Source organism: Melopsittacus undulatus, chromosome 2 (genome assembly GCF_012275295.1).
Source record: "Melopsittacus undulatus isolate bMelUnd1 chromosome 2, bMelUnd1.mat.Z, whole genome shotgun sequence".
In the NCBI taxonomy this organism is placed as follows: domain Eukaryota; kingdom Metazoa; phylum Chordata; class Aves; order Psittaciformes; family Psittaculidae; genus Melopsittacus; species Melopsittacus undulatus.
The window spans coordinates 27,890,803-27,911,482 of NC_047528.1; the positions used below are offsets into that span (position 1 = coordinate 27,890,803).

Genomic DNA, 20,680 nt, shown 5'->3' on the forward strand with positions numbered 1-20,680 from the left:
GGGAAAACAAGTAAACAAGCAGTAGTTCAGACTGCAAACCAGTGGCTTGTGTGGGAGTTTTGAAATCCCAAATCAGCATTAGGATTAGTGAGATAGCCTAGCCTAGCTAAAATACACTTAGATTTCAGTGCTGTTTGGTTCTGATTTTAAATTTTCAAAGTAAAAGTCCATTAAACTTAAGTAATGATAATTGTATGAGTAATGACACTTCAGTATTTTAATTCAAAGTATGTTTAGGTTTTTGTTTTATAACTGTTTCCAATAAGCAAGCAGGAAAACGTTTTTTCATTAATTTTCAGTTATAGCCAAAATGCAAATACCTGTTTGGTTTTTGTTGTTGTTTTTTTTTAAATGCCTCCTTTCCTTCATCTTCTCCAAGTACTCCTTCTCTGCAGCTTACTGCAACCATTCATCTCACTGCCCAGCACCACTGACGACATTTAGAGACTTAAAAATCATCATAGCTATGTCTGAGGGAGCCAAGAGGATCAGTAGTGCATATGCTGCAGCAGACAATGCTGCTCTGCTGCAACAATGTCTCCTTACCCCTAAGGTGCTTTCCCACTTTCTCAGTGCACACTATTTGAAAAAATATTGATGGTTGTTTTAATTTTGCTATGCGCAGTTGGAAAACATTCTTGCAATTGGAAGTGCATGCGTGCTTGCAAATGCATTTTGCACTAGAGAAAGACAGGAGGTGGTGAGTTTCTTCACTGCTTTTTGTTCTTACGAGAATGACTTGCTTTTTTAATTTGTTTGCTTGTAAATTCAGAGTTATAGAGATTGCTGCCTGCCACTCTGCTCACACATCGGCTGCCAAGACCCAGAGTGGCCAAGTATACATGTGGGGCCAGTGCCGTGGGCAGTCTGTGATCCTTCCACACCTCACGCACTTCGCCTGCACTGATGATGTGTTTGCTTGCTTTGCTACCCCGGCCGTTATGTGGCGTCTTCTATCAGTAGGTGAGCTTAAATATTTCTTGTTTCAACGTCTTCTAAACACAAACATTAGTGCATAAAGAACTTGCATGTATTTGAAGCTTAAAGTTAGTTTCTTGCAAAAATTTATACTGGGAAGCATAATTGTAATCATATATTACATATGTGTAAATGGTAATAAGGAATTGTAAAAACTATGAAGGCCTGATGGCAATGCTAATTGATTGTCTGTTTTATTGATGTATTTTATTTCTCTGGGGAAATACCTTGGGCTCGGGGAGTTTTTTTTGGTGTGCAGCCACTGAATGTTATTGTAAAATGGTCACAGGTGGAGAAGCTGAGCTTTAATTTGGAGACTTGAGGAGCTGTGCAGAATGTTTATGAACCCTTATGCTTTCTTTGATGCCCTTAAGTATACTACTGAGAATTGAGGGAGCCAAATTCCAGTGTTCAGAATTGGCCACAGGCACTTGAGAGTCTCATCACAAGTGTTCATGACATGGGCTTCTGAAGAGACAGGTTGCTGGATCTTAGATATTTGGCCAACATTAAAGTCTGTCTTTCTGGCCTTGGCTAGAAAGATGTAAGTATATAGCAATGTCTAACAGAGACCTCATTCTTCAGCTACAAATGCAGTTCCATATTGGTCGCTAATAAAGTAACTGGCTTAGGTGACCTAATCAAATATGAGACTTGGGGTTGTCTGTAGGTGTCATCTGGGAGCATACGCTAAAAGCTAAAATCCAGCAACTTGTTAATGTGTAATTTGAGCTGTACTGAGCCCATCGTGCTTCCTTTCCACTTCTCTGCTGCCTATGTAATTGCTATTGTGTTGCTGCATGCTTCTGTCTGACAATCATAGAACACTCTTTGCTCCCTTGGTGCTTTCTGGATGCCAAGGTAAGGAGGTTCTGTTAATAGTACTCTTATTTCAGGTTTGAGAGACTCAAGGATTAAATGGGGAATACTGTTCTCAGGAAAGTGCTTTGACAAAATTTCCAGTTTAGGGCACAGTCCAAAGACCCCCGTTTTCTCTAGGTGAAGCAGGTGTGCTTTCAGGGGTGGCTTGTTCAGAACTGTAGGAGACATGCTTAATTACTGGGGAAATTTTTAAGATTCCTAATATTCACCTAATACTAATTAGATGTAAATTGTGTTACTGCACTAAAATCCCAGGTAATGGGGTGGTTCATTCCATGAATTACGTGTTTGTCAGTTAAGTTTTACATAAAAGTATCTGTAGTACTTTCAGAGTTTTCTTCCATAGGAGATGATTATTTTATGAATGGGACATTATTAATAGGTACTTCTTCTTATGTACAGTAGCAGGGTTCTGGGGCTCTTCGTCGAATCATCTTCCATTTATTCTTGTACAGTTAAAATATTAATTCATGGTACTGGAAATTCTTCTCCACTTTTCTCTTGCCTTTTCTTCTCAGTTTAGTGCAGAGAACATTGAGGAATTTTACAAAGGAGAGTGGAACAAAGTAAAAAGCATAAACTGCCTCTTTTTCATTCTTCACAGGGAAGACAACTGTTTGAGACTGAAAGTGTGTTAGGTTTTACAGTGCTCATTTCTGCAAATTCATCTTTTCTTATCTTCTTTTACCAATGATAATTTCAGAAATGCTGGTTTAGGTCAGCTAAAAGAGTCCTGATTGGGATTATATATGATTATTCCTGTAATTATCACCTTTGTGCTGAAGACTTCCAAGTAACCCATTTATTAATAAGCATGTTGCTCATTAATGCTCAGAGATATTCACTCTCTCTAATGCAATGTGGTTAAGACTATATCTGTAGCTATTTCCCAATGTATCTTTTACTGTGAGCAGTACACCCAGCCTCCTTGCACTCTTTCACACCTTGAGAGTCATTTTTGACTGTAGCAGCTCTTCACATTTTGGGGGGTTTGACATTGAATTCTTGGTCCCTCTGGAAATAATGTTGCGACATTGTGGCAACATGGTAGTAAAGCACAAGGTAAAATCTTACAGGAGGAAAAGATTGTCTTATTTTTAAACAAAGCTAATTTCAGATGCACTTTCAAACCCACAATCTCATACATGCCAAATGGTCTGTCCAGCATCCCAGCACTAAAATGTGTATTCAGGTGACCTGTGGTGACACTGGGTAAAAGATGCTGTCAGTCAGCCCTTATCATGTGTCCCTGATTTTTTTTTTTTTTTTGTTAGATGACTCTGTGCTGGTTTTGGATATGCCTTTTTACATGCTTTAGGAGCTGAGGATGACTGGTTTCTTCATCCTGTCCCACCTTGGTGACTTGTCAGGACTGACTCACTGTTGTTTGTCTCTGGATCTGCATGTGGTGAGAATCCTGAGGCAGCTGCATCTTAACATCTGCTGAAGTGGGTGCTATGGACATCTGCCATGCTTACAGCCCTTCTCCCTTGGTTGTATTCTGGTGGTACAACACCCATTTATTCCTTGTTTGTGGCAGTTCTAATGTTTCTAATGCATTTCTTAGCACTGACTATTAAGGAGCTTTCTTGGCTTTGTGCCTTGTCAGTGTGAATTGTCTCTTCATTTCCTTCCTTTGATTCCCCCTTAGCTGCTGTAACAAATAAAAGCACCTGTTTTCCCTCCAAAAATTTCCTAACCAAACTCCACTATATTCAGTTTACCTCTGCTGGTTGCAGAAGTCATCATCTGGATATGTGTATTGGTGGACATATGAATTGTCAGTTAGCTTTGAAGAAGAGCTTCAGCTTTGCATTGGTTGTTAAAATTGTTACTTATTCAAATAGAAGATGTCTGAAGAAATAAACCATGCTGTACAAAATAAGAACTAACAAAGTATTTCAGAGTATTATTATATCAGAAGGATTTTTTTATTATCATTACATTGGATACTCCCCAGTCCTTTTACCTGTCACCTGGTGCACTTTGATGATTATTGCCTGAATTGGGTAAACCTGAACATAAGTGACATCATTTAAATGAAATGAAAAGTAATTGTGCTTAACAAAGGTTAACACTATCCAAGTGTTAATTTTTTTCTAGAGCTTACAGTGAAGGTCTTTCCATTTCCAGTAGAATATTATTCTTTCTTCTAGCTTGGCAGGTTGTAGGACCTAGCATTTATGTAATTTTCTGTAGGGAACAGCTTACTACTGACCCACAAATAAACCAACGATGTGTATCTATATGGTAAGAAGGCAAAATGTTTTCTGGGTTAAGAATGAGGTTTTGGGGTGGCTTATTTTTTAGTACTGTGAAAGAAAATAGTTCTCTGAGGCTACTAAATAGGATAAAAACAGTGAAAGAAAGAAGAGGGTACTAAATGCAGAAAATTATGGCTTTCAATTTCCCTCCAGCCCTTGTGGGGGTCTTCTCATTAGCTCTGCCTCCATGATGCACCTAGAATCATAGAATCATAGAATAGTTAGGGTTGGAAAGGACCTTAAGATCATCTAGTTCCAACCCCCTGCCATGGGCAGGGACACCTCACACTAAACCATGCCACCCACGGCTCTGTTCAGCCTGGCCTTGAACACCACCAGGGATGGAGCATTCGCATCTTCCATGGGCAACCCATTCCAGTGCCTCACCACCCTAGCAGTAAAGAACTTCTTCCTTATATCCAATCTAAACTTCCCCTGTTTAAGTTTGAACCCGTTACCCCTTGTCCTGTCACTACAGTCCCTAATGAATAGTCCTTCCCCAGCATCCCTGTAGGCCCCCCTCAGATACTGGAAGGCTGCTATGAGGTCTCCACGCAGCCTTCTCTTCTCCAGGCTGAACAGCCCCAACTTTCTCAGCCTGTCTTCATATGGGAGGTGCTCCAGTCCCCTGATCATCCTCGTGGCCCTCCTCTGGACTTGTTCCAACAGTTCCATGTCCTTTTTATGTTGAGGACACCAGAACTGAACACAATACTCCAAGTGAGGTCTCACGAGAGCAGAGTAGAGGGGCAGGATCACCTCCTTTGACCTGCTGGTCATGCTCCTTTTGATGCAGCCCAGGATACGGTTGGCTTTCTGGGCTGTGAGTACACACTGAAGCCGGCTCATGTTCATTTTCTCATCAACCAACACCCCCAAGTCCTTCTCCACAGGGCTGCTCAGAATCTCTTCTTTGCCCAACCTGTAGCTGTGAAACAGTCGGGAAATCACAGTTTTTATGCAGACAACAGATGACTTTTCAAGGATATCTGGTAACTTTATAATACAAGTGTCATGCACTATGGGAAATACTTGACACAAACAGGAATATGCAGACATTCATGAGGAGTGCTTCTAACACCCTGAGTCTAGGGAGAACACTTTTTGAATAGAATTGTAACTGTCGGTATTTACCACGGAGGATATTGTACTGAGCAGGTGACCTTTTAGGTATCTTAGAATAACTATAATTTTTAATTTAGAATAATTTACCCAGTGATGCCTGAAAGCATTTTATATCAGACACAGCATTAAACTTCTGAGACTGTGTTAATTTTCTTTTTGTGATCTTATATAGTTGATTTAGAGGAATTGGACTTTTTTTAACAGAGACATGGTAAGGCTTGAAGAAAACTACCCTTTATTTGCTTTTCTGAGGGTTCACACCAAACACCTAGTCTGCTGGGTTTTATTACTAGCCTTACAGAGGTGTATTTATCAAGAGTGTTAATTGCTGACAGATATCCAGGATGTTATCAGGAGAGATACTTGTATTACTTATTATTTACTATTAATCCCCCTTTTTATTCTAGAGCCTGATGACCATCTAACGGTAGCCCAGTCACTAAAGAAGGAATTTGATAACCCTGAAACTGCAGACCTGAGGTTTCTCGTGGATGGAAAATACATTCATGTTCATAAAGTTCTTCTCAAAATTAGGTAAGGCACAAACTCTATAGTTAAATATAAACTAATCTGGATAGTGTAGTGTACTGTGCTGAGTAACTACTGCTCAAAATTCTTGACTTATTCTTGCATACTCCTTTTTCCCTCAGTCATGGGATTCACCTGCTCTTCTTTCACTGTTATTCTCTATTCCTCATTTCCTTGCTGCTTGGAATTTCTAAACATGCTGCTTACTATCAGCCTTTTCATCACTTCCCTCTGTCCAACAATTATTCTCCTTTGTGCTACCTAAATGGCCTTGACCCTGATTTCTAATAACCTTTTTCTGCTGAGGAAAAGGCTTACTGCTTTCTGCTGCCTTCCCAGTAATTTGTATCAGTTTTTCCTCCTTCATGTGCTTAGCTTCCTCCACTGGGACGATTTGAGGGTTTTGTGTTTTGTGTTTGCCTTTCTTTTCTTTAACAGGACCCTTCAGTTGTTTCAGCAACTTCTGTAAGTGGTTTTAATATTTTCCTTTTTTTATCAGATTTCTTATCCTGCTTGTTTTATCAGTGAATTTGAATTTTAAGCTGGCTTTTGTTTGTTTGTTTGTTTGTTTTACAGCTTTTTTTTTCCCCTCTCTTTTCTGCTCTCCTCTTACTACTGCACTTTACATTTATTACTGTTTTCTTCCCTTTACTGGTATCATTGCTTGTACATTACACTCATGCCTGTAGTTCACTGTCTTTGATTGCAATGCCATCTGTCAGATAGCACTTCATCAGATACCACTTCAAATCTTGTGTATCCCCAAAATGTTTCTGGGGTTCTTTTTCCTGATAATCAGAGTACATGTAACTTTCCTAGATTCTTTTTGCCTGCTCTACTTTTCTCACATTATATGGCATTGTGGGAAGAAAATGCGAGTCTAATTGTGAAATGGATTTAAATGTATGGCATTATCAAAATAATATGCAGGTACAGTCTACAGAATTAATATTTTCTTTAAGCCTTGTAGTCTCATAATGCAACTGCATCAGAGGATAATGTATTTAAAATGCTATTTTGCAGCATTCAGCCTGTTCCAGAGCATTGTAATGAATGTAGTGCTGGTAAAAGACCCCTTTCATTATCCAGCCATTTCTTTACTACTCATGAAAACTTTTCTTCATCTTGTTCTTTGCCTGCTGTTGAACTAGATCATATTGTTGGTGGTTATTACCTTGCCATGGTGGTGAAATGGCTGAGCAACATCTAGTTCACTGAGGGGCTGGGCAAGCAACATATGTCTGCAGAAACAGATACTTTTGTGTATTTGGGTGGGATTTGCCTACTCTGCATTTAACCAGCCAAAATGGGGTGTCTGGTCTGTCTCTGCTGAGAGATAGAGGGAGAACAACACTCCAAAGGATGAGTCACTTCAAGGTGTTTTGCAGGCTTAAGGATAAGTACCAACTGATTTTTATTTATTTACTCATTTAGTTTTGAGAGTGTAATGACACCACCTTCTCTGTGACTTCCTACTTTTGTGTGGTCCCACTGGGACAGCAGACCATTCCCAATATCTGCTCCACAGCTGGATGGATAGCATGGTCACCACTACTTAACATGAGACTCTGGGAGACAAAGCAGTTGGGTTTGATCTGCCTTTTCCAACACCACAATGTGGTAAAAGTTAGATAATCTAGCAGAAGCTAGATAATGAAGTTTTAATTTTTTATGAATTTGATTTTAGGTTTATCTATTGTATTTAAAAAAATGTAATACTGAGATAGGGAGTGGTAAGTTCTGTGAACTGTAAGTTGCTGAGTACAGCTGTCAAAGGCAAGGCTTTGTCCTTGTTTCTATCTTGTCTGCCACAAAAGTATTCAGACTTAGAAGAAAACGGTGATGAAAGATCTGGGTGAGAGTGTCTTAACTTTAAATATATTTTAATCCTTAAGTATAATGATTAAATTGTGTATGGACTCATGACATTGGAATAAATATTATCTAGAATATTAATAATTTCCCTCCTCACTAGGTCGTTTTGGAGAAAACAGGTTGAAACGCGAGAATTGTCTAAATTAATTGTAAGCTTTATCTGCTATGAGTCAGGTAATAAAATTAACAGTTAATGTATAACATATTTAAGAAAATTACATCAAAACCACATGGGCCATCCTTAAGGATACTGGAAGTAGAAATGGAGCCTACCATAAAATATTAATAACAGAAATAAAGGAATATTCTCAATTATATATTTATAGAGCTTACAGGCCTTATAAGGCTTAAAAAAAATAACATGCTCAAACTAAGAAATCATGTAGCTAGAACCTATGGTTGTGTATTTAGTGTGTTATGACTGATTTGGTTTTTTTACTAACTTCTTGCTGCAGCTCGTATTTCAAGCTTAACTCTCACAGCATGCAATCTTTGTTCATGTTTTGTAGGTGTGAACATTTTCGTTCCATACTGAATAATGATGATGAAATTATAGAAATGAGTGAATTTTCCTATCCTGTTTACCGAGCCTTCCTGGAATACCTCTATACAGACAACATTAGGCTCCCTCCTGAAGATGCAATAGGTATTTGCCATAAATGGAAATAACTCTAGGTTACTCTTTCTGAAAAGTTCAATTTGTATATCATAACAGGATGAGGAAAGCAGGGCTTGTTAATTTTAGTTTTATTAGCACTTAAATCTTGAGTTTGTCAGATGTCAGGAAGAAGGAATGCAGTAGCAGGAAACATGCCCAAGGAGAATGAGTGGTGGGAATGCAATGAGATCAAAAATTCAATATGTTCAAAAAGAACTCATTGTTTCTCATATTAAGAACTTTTTCTTTTTTTTTCCTTAAAAAGGCACTAACCCCCTAAAACTCTTCAGTTTGAGTAGCTGTGGCGATTTGATCATGAATGAAAAGGGAGCTGTTCCCTGGAACTAATTGATACCTACAGTGAGATACAATACAGTGAACAAGGTGACAGAACACTTACAGAGTAATAAAAAGGTCCCTTTTTGATGTCTTTTGAGGACCTTTAAAAATGAGCACTTCTTTTAGGGAAAAAATAATAGAGTAAGTCTTCAATTAATTCAGCCTATAACAACAAGGTAACTAATTAATTTGAAAATAAATTAATAAGTTTTGCACCAGGATAGTTAAAGCTGTATGAATTTTCACAGGACTGCTAGATTTGGCAACACTGTATAGGGAAAACAGATTGAAAAAGCTTTGCCAGCAAACGATCAAACAAGGCATTTGTGAAGAGAATGCCATTGCTCTTCTTTCTGCGGCTGTCAAATATGAAGCTCAGGTAAGAACTTCTCTTCAGCAAACAGTTGTTTTCTGAGAAATGAAACTGTATTAGCATTTCACTGATGAGGCACAATTACTGCAATTGCCCTTTCTGGCTTCCCAGATGTTTGTTTCCCCCTTTTTAAACTGTTAGGAAAAAAATGCAGCTACTAGTGTTTTCTTCCTGGCCTTTAGGACCTGCACTTGGGAGTCAAGATTCTTAACGTGCTTCCTGCCTTGTCGTATGGCATGGCATGCAAATTTCTCACTGCCATTAACTTCTCCACCTTTGGATTTGCATTGCCTGTTCACTTCCTGAGTTCTCCACTGAACCATTTTGTCTGCAGGCATCTGGTACAGTCATTCTGGTGCCACCTTTTACAGGCAGTGGGAGAATTTACTTGTAAAGCCCTTCCCTATTTACACTTGTGCTTATATAAAAAAAAAAATCCACTTTTGCCATGTTGTTTACAATGAATCGTGCTGACATTCAACAAATTACCTATTGTTATTCCTCTCCCGTATCCTGTCATCTGGTCTGCCCTTGGCTCTGGAATGTTTCAGTAGCACTCAACCTGTTATCAGCAGTACTGCAAGCACTGTTTTTGTCAACAGACAAATACTTTCAAAGTTGTTTTACATTTCTCAACTTCTTAGTGTTGTGCTGATTGTGGAAATAATGGTATGGTGGATTTTATTATTTAAGAAGTCTGCATATGTGTTCTAGGCTCAGTAACCATTGTTATAACTGAGTATTGTAGTTAACAATTCAGATCTTTCTATTTTGAGATTCTCCTGCTTTACAAACAGAAGATTATCTATTAGAAGAGCCAAATTTGTAACTGGTAACAGTATTTTTTAAACATACTTGGATTTTTTGCTTTTGCCTGGCTGTGAAATGTAGGGTGAAGTTTTAAAGGAGGAAAGGCTAGAAGTATAATACAATGGCTTCATAAATGGTTCCAGGTATAGGAAGCAAGTAGAAAGAAGGGACTGAAGCAAAAACTGAGTTTAAGATGTTGCAGTAGTCAGTGTGTAGGCAGCGTACTCGATGAGATAAACGTGTAGGAGTTGCAAACAGGAGTCTGGAAGTCAGTGAGTTTCGTGAAGATTAGTAGATAATAAGATTATCAGCTGCTGGTTACAAGGCAGTTGTAAGCAAGGTATCAGGAAGGCATGAACAGCTGAGGCAAAGAGAAACTGTACTTTCAGTGTGTTGTGGTGGTAGAAGCCCAGCATACTGGACAGGAAGGGAAGACACAGTGATTTGAACCTCCTAACAGCAGTTTTCATTCAAAGTTTACTCTGGAGTTTCTCCTCTTACAAGCTTTTCAACAGTTTTGAATGTCTTCAAAGCAGAAGTACCTTTGGTTGACCTGTGCCATGTAAAGTAGTTAAAAAGTAGTTAAAGATACATTTAGGTGCATTGTGGAGTAATAGAACTAGCCAGGACAAAGTACTAGAGTTTATAATGGCTAAAGCACAATAAAAAGGATTGGCTAGATGACTAAATGTTAGTTACCCTCCTCTTCCTTCTATGATTCAGTGTTTTATTCTGTACACCTAGTATTGTTTCAAAACATGTAATATTTTAACACAATCATCAGATCATGAATTGGTTCACCTGCCCCAGGTGTAGCATGGAGTTTGGCACATGGCAAAAAGGCACAAAAGTGCCTTGTTGCCCTCCTTCCTGTAGCCACAGCTCAGATAGGCCTGTAGTAAACTGCTTCAGAGAAGTGCAGCAGACTTCTTTATCCAAGATGTCAGATAGTCTCTGTCTAAGGAATCATGAATTAAGCTGGGATCTTACAGTGTTACTACATTAATATAGTAAAAATTGGTTTGAGAACCATGTGCAGTGTATCTGCACTTCAGTAAAAAAACTGCTCAAAGGATTATGAAAATGGACTGATATTTTTGAAGTTTGAAATGATAGAATTGTTCATTAAACGTGAACAAGTAATTTTAAAGCATATTTCTTATATAGCACTGTAGAAAAATTAATCATCTCTATACAACAGAATTAAACCCCAGTATTTCTTGAAACTGCAAAATTAGTGACCAGGATTCTATAGTATCTATGGTCCTCTTCACAGATCAGCACCAGAAAAGGCAGCTGGTGTTATATTCATTTACTGTGAAGCAGCCCGGGTGTGGCAGTAGCATTTCAGATGTCTGCTGAAACTTAAGCTGTCTTTGATCTTTTACTTTGTTTTTTTTTAATTTCTTGTATGTTTTTCATTTCTTCTTTACTCACCTTCCCTTTCCTGCTTTTCCAGTACTCTTTGAGGAGAGATACGATTTACTTCTGTGCATTGCTGCTACCTTATTTCTTTTTGAAGGATATTTTGTGCTCCTTGGTCTCTTTTAAAGCTTTAGTTACATCTTGACAGGAGCAACAGACTTGAAACAATCTAAGGAAGAGGTTTTAAAGAGAAATACACAGGTTTGCTGCTAAATGTCTTTGTAGTATTAATCCCTGGCTGCAATGTTGGATTAAGAGACCTCTTTTTGCTGTAACCCTTGAAGAGTTTATAGGTCATAGATCATACTTCTAATTTAGCCTTGCCTTCCTGCTGGCTCCAGCTCTGCTTGCTGCAGAAGGCAGCAAGTTGTTGCATAAGAACCAGATAAAGGGGATTGACCCAGTGCATGGAAAGGACGACTTGCCACTGTTGTGGGCAGTCCTGAGTGGCCAAAATTTACTGTGTGAAATAATGGTTGTATGGCTTAATGGCTTGTATCTGTTCTGCATATCTGAACATCCTGCTGCAGCAAGACGAGGGCAAGGCAGAACCATTTTTGCCATCTAGGAATCCCAGTTTCTAGATAGGGGGACACAGTTCCTGGGTTCACTGAGAAAGACATTTGTATCCTAACATTCTGTTTGTGTTCAGTAAGCATCATCAAATGTTACATCATATTTTCATTTTATCTTCAGCAAGACTAGGATATCTGCTCCTTTTCACAGGACAGCTACTGTATTCAGTGCAGGGAGGAAAAGAAAGGAGCCATTGTTGCTCTAGTAGATGTATGTGGGGAAAGTTGATGGTTTCATTTATAATAACTTTTCTAATGAGCTCAGTAGATGTGATGGAGTTCTAGGGTCAGTTTAGGTGGTTAACCCTGTTTTTTTGGTTATTGAGGGAGGTTATTGAGCAGTTTGTATGAACAAATTTCATCCTATCATTTATGATCCAATCAAATTGACGAGAAAAGGGATTGGTAAAGTGAACAATCTGGGATATTCTCTACTAATTAAATGACAGATCTAAACCAACAAAGAAAAATAATTTTGCTCTCAGTCATTCATATTACAAATTACCTCAATTTGTTCCTAGGACTTGGAAGAATTTTGCTTCAGATTTTGCATAAACCATTTAACTGTTGTTACACAAACTCAAGGCTTTGCTGAAATGGACCACGACCTCCTGAAAAACTTCATTAGCAAAGCAAGCAGAGTGGGAGCATTCCGAAACTAAGGTCTGACTACCACCAAGCTGAGGAGCATATCCTTTTCCCTCCTGGAAAGACGTCTCCTTTGGATCCATGGTCAGAAAGTGCAAAAGTTTGGAAAGAAAGACTCAGTGTCCATCAGCTTAGGAAATGTGTAAGAGTCCACTAACATACACATTTTGTAAAGGTGGTTACATTATAGCTGAGAGTTCATTGCCAACAGTCAGAATTCAGCAACAAAAATGTAGTGCAGTAACTGCCCTCTCCCACTTAGAGTTAAGCAAACTAAGCTGTCATTATCTTGTCTGAGTTTTTTTTTCTTTAAACAACCTGCATTTGGACACTGACTTGTTTGCTGCTAAAACTGTCATAGTGTATTTTTATCACCAAATTATGTTAATATGCCATAATGGGCTGCTGCTTGCCTGGTTTATCATATGGTGAAGATAGATACAAACTTGTTTTTCTGAACATATGATGAATATAAATTGTTTAGGATAAGGGGCTTTCTGATTGCTAGGAAGATGTGTCTCACTTGGTATGGATTTGGAGTGTAAGCATGAAGAGCTTCAGCTAGACATTACAAGTTTTAAGCTCCTGGCACTTGTGTCCATTGTTACAGATAGAATGAAAAACATCTTCCTTTCCATTACACCAAGCATGTTCCCTGGCACCCCAGTGGGCCATGCAGCATCCACAGTATTTGGCTGGACATGAATTACTGTCCTGTGTGTTTTGGTACTGAGAAGACCACCTGTTTGCTTGTTACCAAAAGAAATCCAAACAAAATGTCAAGGAAAGGGAAGTTCCACTTGAGGTTTGTTTTCCTGTTTTACTATCTATCCCCAGCTAAACCACCTTAAGAAAGATGGGGGAAAAGAAAGTTTGGAAGTGATAAAATGGGTCTTACGATTAAATCATAAGAGTGGAACTAACATTATTTTCCATGTGGCAATAAGGACAGATTGTCCAAATATATTGGTTCAGGTTCTCCTTTGTTCAGTGCTGGGAGGTACCATAGCACTTACCTTACAGGCCTGTTCTAAGGGAGAAGAGCTGCCCTCTGGACTTGCCTCTCTCAGGACTGCTCATCAAGGGGACCGGATGGCTAAGGCAGAGTAGATGCTTAATTTCTAACTGACTGAAGTGAGTTAGGATGACATCCCCACCCAGTGCTGCACAGAGGAAGCTCTGCCCCGTTACAGGAGATGCTGAGCTCATGAAGCACTTACTTGAATTTTTCTACTAGGTAACTGTGAATTGACTGATGAAGTGGCCTTAAGAGCCTTTTGAGGCATTTTACAAACAGAGAAGGTAAAAAGCTGGATGTCCAGGCTCAGTACACTGATAGTCTTGTGACCTTCCATCAGATCCTTGCTGTGCCACAGGATCATTCATTGACTTTTTCTAATCCTAATTCCCTTAAATGATTGCAGCCTCATTTCCTCATTTCTAAAGTTGAAATATCTGTTCTTTATTATATTGGAGGATGTCTTCTCAAACAATCCAGTTTCTTGAGGTGGAAGAGAAGTATGTCCTCAGACAAGACAAGTAGTGCCTCTCTTCACATCAGTCCCTGCGGGTGTGAGTGGAAGGTGAGGCATCCAAACAGCAGAAGTTGCTTAGGAAGGGGGTCATAAGCAAATTATTCTGGAAAATGCTGTGGTAAAAAATTACTTGTGTTTGAGACTTTTACCTCAGACTCTCACTAGGAATATATTGGATCATCTCCTGCTAACGAGTGTGTCTGCCACCCCCTCAGTGATCAGTACAACTTCCTCCAGCAGCACAAGTCCACACTTCAGCAGCTGTGTCAGTATTTTGTATTCAAACAGAACTGGTTGAAAACTTTCCAGCAAATAATGCAGTTCCATCAAAACCACAACTTCCCTTGAGATCAGCTTTGATAAGGTGGTGCTGAATAGCACTTGACTCAGGCCCATAGACAGTGGAACAGTACCATGGCAGGGCACAACCTTGCTGTAAACCTTATATGCTATAACCCAGCATATAACGTACAGCATAGGCACAAGACAATTCTACCGAAGCCAAGTCTGGGCAGTTCCAGGTGTTTTGGTTAGGCCAGGGATGGCTGAAGTGAAGTAAATTGCCCTTTTCAGCACTCAAGAACTGCCAGATTCACCTGCCAGCTTTTTCTTAGCTGTAGCAACAACACAGAAAGAAGGTGAATGGCCACAGCCCAGCCTGCAGCTACCAGCATGTACTGGCATTGCACTGGTATACAGCCTCACCAGGAAATGGAACCAGCTGGGCACCCATTCCCCTTACAAAGGCCTTGCCATCACTCTGGCCTTCCCAATATATGGACTACAAAAGGTCTCACACAGGTTTCTGTTGTTTTACTTAAAGAACCAAACCTGTAACTGGGAAATGGTTGTTTTTAACCTGAGGTCTGATTAAAAACATTCTCTGCTCAGTAGTTTCATAGAGGCATCACTCCATGGAGTGACAGCAGAGGGGAGCAAGGCCACTCTCTCGAGCTGGCTCAAGTTCAAAGCCAGTAGTTAACAACTACTCTACTGCAAATTGCATGCTTTCTTAGCAAGGCGTTTTTGGCTTAATATAGCCGATAGTACCACTGGGGTTTTTTTCAATGTATTTCCTTCCTGCTCATAATTTCCAACCTACTTGCACACCTTAAAACCTCACTGCAGTTTCAGAGTAATTGACAAAGCCTGTAATTTTGAGAACGAGTATCTCTGGACTGAATGAGGATGATTCTAAAGATGCAGTGGGTTTTATTCCTGCAGTGTGTATCCTGTGGCCTGGGTGTGACAGCATTACACTGATGGGGACACTGAGTTATTAATTTTTTTAACTTTCATTGCATGCACTTTCCTTGGCACTTAAAGGTCAATGTTTAAAAGAACACCCTGGCTTAGGTGGTTAAACATGGATGTGTGCATATAAATGTGCTTAGAACCAAATCATGGGTCCTTGTAGGAGAAATTAGGGATGCATTTTACCATTGTGAGATGGTCTGCAACAGACTCATGTTTGTGTATCTTGCAGGTTAAATATGTCATGAGTTGTTTAAATATGCAAGTATTGTTCTGGTTTAGGAAACCACAACCAAAAATTGTACCTGAGGTTTAAAAACAGAGATATGTTCCATTTTGTGGAAAGGGAACCAGGTGGGTAACTTCCTGAATCAAATGGAATTTGAAAGAAAAAGAAGTTACAGGCAAGGATATGGTCATTTAATGGTTCTCTTAACTGAAGCCAAGAGTCAGCACTGCATCGCAGCCAGTACCCTCCAGTAGAATTCTGTTACAGTGCCCAGTAGTTGTGTGAACTGCTGGGTTTACATGGTCTAAACAATTGCCATGGGCTTTCCAAAGCATTCCTTCACCCCACAGACAGGACTCATTGGCTGCCACCTAATGATGCAGAAATATGTTTTGATTTCTTGTTTCTCTATAAACTTGCCTGGTAATAGACCATTAATAAAAATGCCATAATATTTAAAAAACTATGAGTGGGAGTCTGACGTGTGTAAAATGAGCTGATCATGTAGTAGTGGGGAGAAAAAGAAACAAACCAGAGAGAATATGTTTGTGTTCCTCTAGAAATAACTGCCACCGGATAAAGCATCTGTAGCAGAAAGAAAACTGAGTCTGCAAAAAAAAGCTGGAGTATTTGCATAAGTGTGTTTCTACCTTTCAAAGCAGTTAATGGCCTGGTGACTTAGTGGGTAATAAAGCTGTCTTTGAAACACCAATAATTGTTTCTGAAGCAAATGTACATTATGACCAGCTTATCTGTTACACCTTAAAGTATTTCAACTTGTACTTTGCACCAGTATTCCAGAGCCATTTCACATCTGGCACAGGTATCTTCCTGCAGCCACTCCTGTACTTCAAAACACACAGTTTATACATTGCCTATGTCTGCTCCAGTGCCTGTTGAGGAACTTGCTATTTACGACAGCCTCTCTGGACTCACTGCATGAGCACAGAATTCTTCACTTCCAAGTCAAATGCAGGGAAATAAGTTCCTGTGACACGTAAAAACAAACAGCATTTGGAAATGGGGGATGGCAGGAGGAGATCAAGGTGTATAATGGTAACTGAGGAGGCTCAGAGTCAGCTCATCCCACTTGAGGTGGCTACACTGGCAAAGCCAATTCACCTCTCACATTCTACCTACAGGGCTCAGGTACAGACCAATCTCCACAAATATGTTTCTCCACAGCAAACAGAGGAGAGTTTGACCAGCAGTGTAATCCTCACCATTACCGTTACCTAAATTGCCTGTCATATTTTCTATCCAGTTTCTCTGCTCTGAATGCTCATTTTCTTTTTTTCCCAGCATACCATTTCAGCATTCTAGGCCATTTTGAATACAAGGTCTTGCTGTAAGAAGGGCACTCTCCAACACTGTGATGTTTCCAAATCTGATAGTTTCAATACACATTTATTTGCAGATGTATCTGCTTAAAAATAAGACTGAAAATCTGTTTGTAGAAAGGGGCAGGGACTGGCCCATGAGCCTGTGCACTTCGTACTCCACACACTATCATGAGTGCTGATGCTATAAATAGCACTGCAGGCTCAGCGGAGCCATGAGTCACAGGCACCTATGTACTCCAATAAGGCAACCCAGGGAGCCTGGAGGACTGACGTGCCCATGGCCAGACATCCAGCCCAGAAGGGCAGGGTGGCTTATGCTGGAGTTTTGACATCCTGGCCTATTTCCAGCAGTCTGAGTGAAAGAATGGATTATGAAAAGCAGGGTGGTAAAATGATGGGACACCAGCTTCTTTGAAGGACTGCCTCAGGCACCTTGGCAAGGGTGGCCCAGAACACAGTGCCAGCCTGCGTCTTTCCAAAGTGTTACCAACAGCGATCCTAGAACAAAAGGTCTGGTGAGAACAAGATTTGCAGAATATCTTCAGAAACTTCTGAAGGTAACTACAAGCCCAACAGTGTAAGTATTCAGACTTCTGCAAGAAGACAGAATCAGCCACTGGAGATGGAGTGACCTCTGCTTGTACCAACTGCAGCATCATGGCCAAGTGTGATGCAGGAGGACAACACAGTATCACACAATCACAGAATGGTTTGGGTTGGAAGGGACATTAATGACCACCTAATTCCAAGCCCTCTGCCATGGGCAGGGACTCCTTCCACTACACCAGGTTGCTTGAAGCCCCATCCAACCTGGCCTATGCCTACAGCCCCTCTCCAGATTTCTTGTAGGCCCACACCATTACCATACTTCATTACCACATGAAGTCACCTTCTACCTAAATAAAAGAAAATTGCAAACTATAAATCCTTTAAAAGCCATTTTATTTATCTTGAAAGTAAACTGATTAGTTGTATAAAATATTCTCCTATATTTGATGCAAAGCGTCTTGTCTGTTTGAACAAAAAAAAATACATTGTCACAGTAAAGAAATAATACAGCCAAAGGATCATGGGAGAACTTCAGCTGCTGTAGCTTATGGTCAGTCTACCACAATGTTAACACGTATTCTGTAAAACTGCAAAAAGTGAGAAAATAAACATAAGGTACTCTTAACACTGTTACATCTTTCAGGAAGGAAGTTGAAGTTGTATTGAGACTGAAAAAAGAACTCAGTTCTATTTTAAAGTTCACTGACAAATCAGCATGCTGCTGGTAGAATTGTTAGTAGCTCTAGGATTAGCTTCCATTCAATGAAAGAACTGATCTTTCAAATGTGCTGCTGTAACTATTCTAGGATCAGCTAAACAATCTCTAAATAAGCTAGCCGGAGAAGATGCCGGTTTAAAATGTTTGTGTAATGAAGAGCATACGCTTCTGCTATAGCTCTTGTAATTTAAGTAGCTGCAAAAGCTAAATTTCATAAAAATGGGTGATTCTGAAGCAAAACTTCATTTATTTGCTCATATTTTAATCCACTGAAAGTCAAATATGTGCTTCCCTTACCTGTTTTGCAAACACTTTGTCATTGCAAGAAAAATTCCAGTATCTGAATCAGTAACTTACAAATACTTCAGATGAAAAAAGGTTTGGGGTTGTTTTGGGGATTTTTTCCTACTTCCAACAAGAAGTTGCCTGTTAAACTCTGCCTTTTCAGTAAAACAAGGCAGACTGGTTTTCTCAGCATGGGCTCATCAAGTCTGGGTTTTGTGCAGATGCTGCAGCAAGGCCAATGAGAGAGGATACCCTGTGCTTTTAGAGACCAGGCCACTCTTACCTGGAACCCCACTTGGAGACACTCAGCTTTCAGCTACAGAAGAAGGTTTGGTGCCTGTTTCTCAAGCTTGTTCAGCTTGGCAATGGGTAGGTGAAAATCTGAAGAAATCAAGAAAATCCTACATCATTAGAATTTTGAAGCCTCGTGTACCAGGTGGGAATCTCAATACTTCGAGATCTGCCAAGAGGAGAAAGTGCACATCAAGTACTCTGCATATGGGAAGAAGCTTCAGCTTCTGGGAATGATCTCTGTGGGATCCATGTTCCATGAAACTCAAACTGATGGACAGCATAACTGCCCTCTGAAATTACACAAATACTAAGTGCTGGTTTCAGTAGTACAGCTACATAATGAGTTCACTCTGCATTCTGGTTGTATGTCTGATGTGAGGCCCTGACTCTGCAAGGTCTCATGACTGCTGTGCAGTTTCAGTTAATGGGAATCTGATGTGCTCATTATATACAGAGACAGAAATCTTTGCAGTATCTGGCCCCTCATATTCAAAATTTGCAAGTAATGAGGATATAAAAATGAAATCTAAGAAAAAAAAAATAGTGCATTTCGAATCATTCTAGCTAACATCTTGTCTTTAAACAGAGAAATTCAGTCCAAGTGGACTGAATTGGCTTAAATCAGTAATGCTGCAATAGGAAAACGAAGATAACTTCCAAGTTTGTTTTTAAAACCCTCACAAAAATATATAAATTAAATTCAGAGGCATACATTGTATATATGCTACATCGTAAGGCCAAAAGTATCATGAAAAACATATAAAAATTTAAAAAGTCCAAATGCTTTCAACTAGCACTTCGGAATAAAAAGCAACTAAAAAAGCAACTCAATTAACGAAGGCTGTAAAACAGAAACAATCTAAGAGGGACTGCAGTACAGCCCCTGGTCCTGAGAAGAATATCACTTTTCTTCACTCGCTGAGGTATCATTTCCATCATTCAGTTTCTGCTTTTGCATTCTTGTTCGAGTAGATGCTAAAAAAAGCCAAACCAAACAAAACAAAAGATTAAATACTTTCTTCAGAAATACTTTGGATGTGATTATTTACTGCAAAAATCTGTAACGACACGAGGAACAGAAGTACATTGTTCTAAATAAAACAAGCCCCTCATTTGAAAATAAACACGCTTCTGAGTTACTGCTCAATCTCACACACCTTAAATTTATTCCACCTCTTCACTCAAGTTCTCACTGCTTCTGTATCCTCCCCCTTCGTCTGCTTCCATCCTCCAGGTAGGAGATGGACTGCATCATGTAGGGATCTTGTTCTGTTGCCAGGCAGATGCTCTGGGCCAAGCAGTGCCCACATCCCAGAGCCAGCCTGCCCGGGAAATGCTCTTTTTTTTCCCTGGCAGTAACGCACATTAACCATCAACTGGACATGAGACAGAACATTCCTTCTTTACCTCTGCCACAAGTAAACACTGAAACATTTCCCCTATAATAAACCAGAGGTGCCTGGATCCATGCACATACCCAGCTTGATGAGCAGACACCTGCTAGGTAAGAATATTTGATTGGCGAATCTGCTCAGCTACAGAGCTCAGATTCCACCAGAGAGTAAGAATGCCAGGTTAGACCAAGTGCGTTCCTTCTTGGGAGTGGAAAATACAGCTTAGATGCAGGGATGGGGCCATTTTGCTTTTCATGAGCTACACTTGAGTTTCATTTGAAAAACAGAGGAGTGACTCCATAAAATCAGACAGAAAAGCTGATCCACTGTAGAAGAAAAAGCAGTCCTGAGTATTTTAGTATAAAGGATAGCAAAGCAACATATAAAATTACAATTTCCCTGTGTGTATAACTTTCCTTTACTATAATTGCATTTTTGGTGGTCAACTAAACACTGCTGCAGTTACTACTGATTTCTTTCTACCTGCAAGCTGTCAGCTAAGGGTCTATTATTTCATAAAATGGGAAAGCCTTGGCAAGAGTTTAATCCCATAGTTCAAGAACTCAAGTGTTTAGGAAGAATGTGTCTTATTCCCATGT

At 39.7% G+C, this 20,680-nt stretch overlaps 2 protein-coding genes across 4 annotated transcripts in view; one reads left to right on the forward strand and one right to left on the reverse strand.

The window, feature by feature from the left end:
- Positions 1-16,282, forward strand: part of RCBTB2 (RCC1 and BTB domain containing protein 2) — a 32,899-nt gene extending 16,617 nt beyond the window's left edge. For all 3 annotated transcript variants that reach the window (XM_031047745.2, XM_005147661.4, XM_031047746.2), the window contains 5 exons: positions 773-963; positions 5,657-5,783; positions 8,162-8,298; positions 8,898-9,028; positions 12,354-16,282. In XM_031047745.2, the coding sequence (XP_030903605.1) occupies positions 773-963; positions 5,657-5,783; positions 8,162-8,298; positions 8,898-9,028; positions 12,354-12,494 (727 nt within the window). In that variant the 3' untranslated portion in view covers positions 12,495-16,282. The remainder of the gene's footprint in view (positions 1-772; positions 964-5,656; positions 5,784-8,161; positions 8,299-8,897; positions 9,029-12,353) is intronic.
- A 1,484-nt stretch (positions 16,283-17,766) lies between these two features.
- RB1 (RB transcriptional corepressor 1) overlaps positions 17,767-20,680 on the reverse strand; it is a 77,561-nt gene continuing 74,647 nt past the window's right edge. The window contains exon 27 of the mRNA XM_005147663.3: positions 17,767-19,662. Within this exon, the coding sequence (XP_005147720.2) occupies positions 19,589-19,662 (74 nt within the window). The 3' untranslated portion in view covers positions 17,767-19,588. The remainder of the gene's footprint in view (positions 19,663-20,680) is intronic.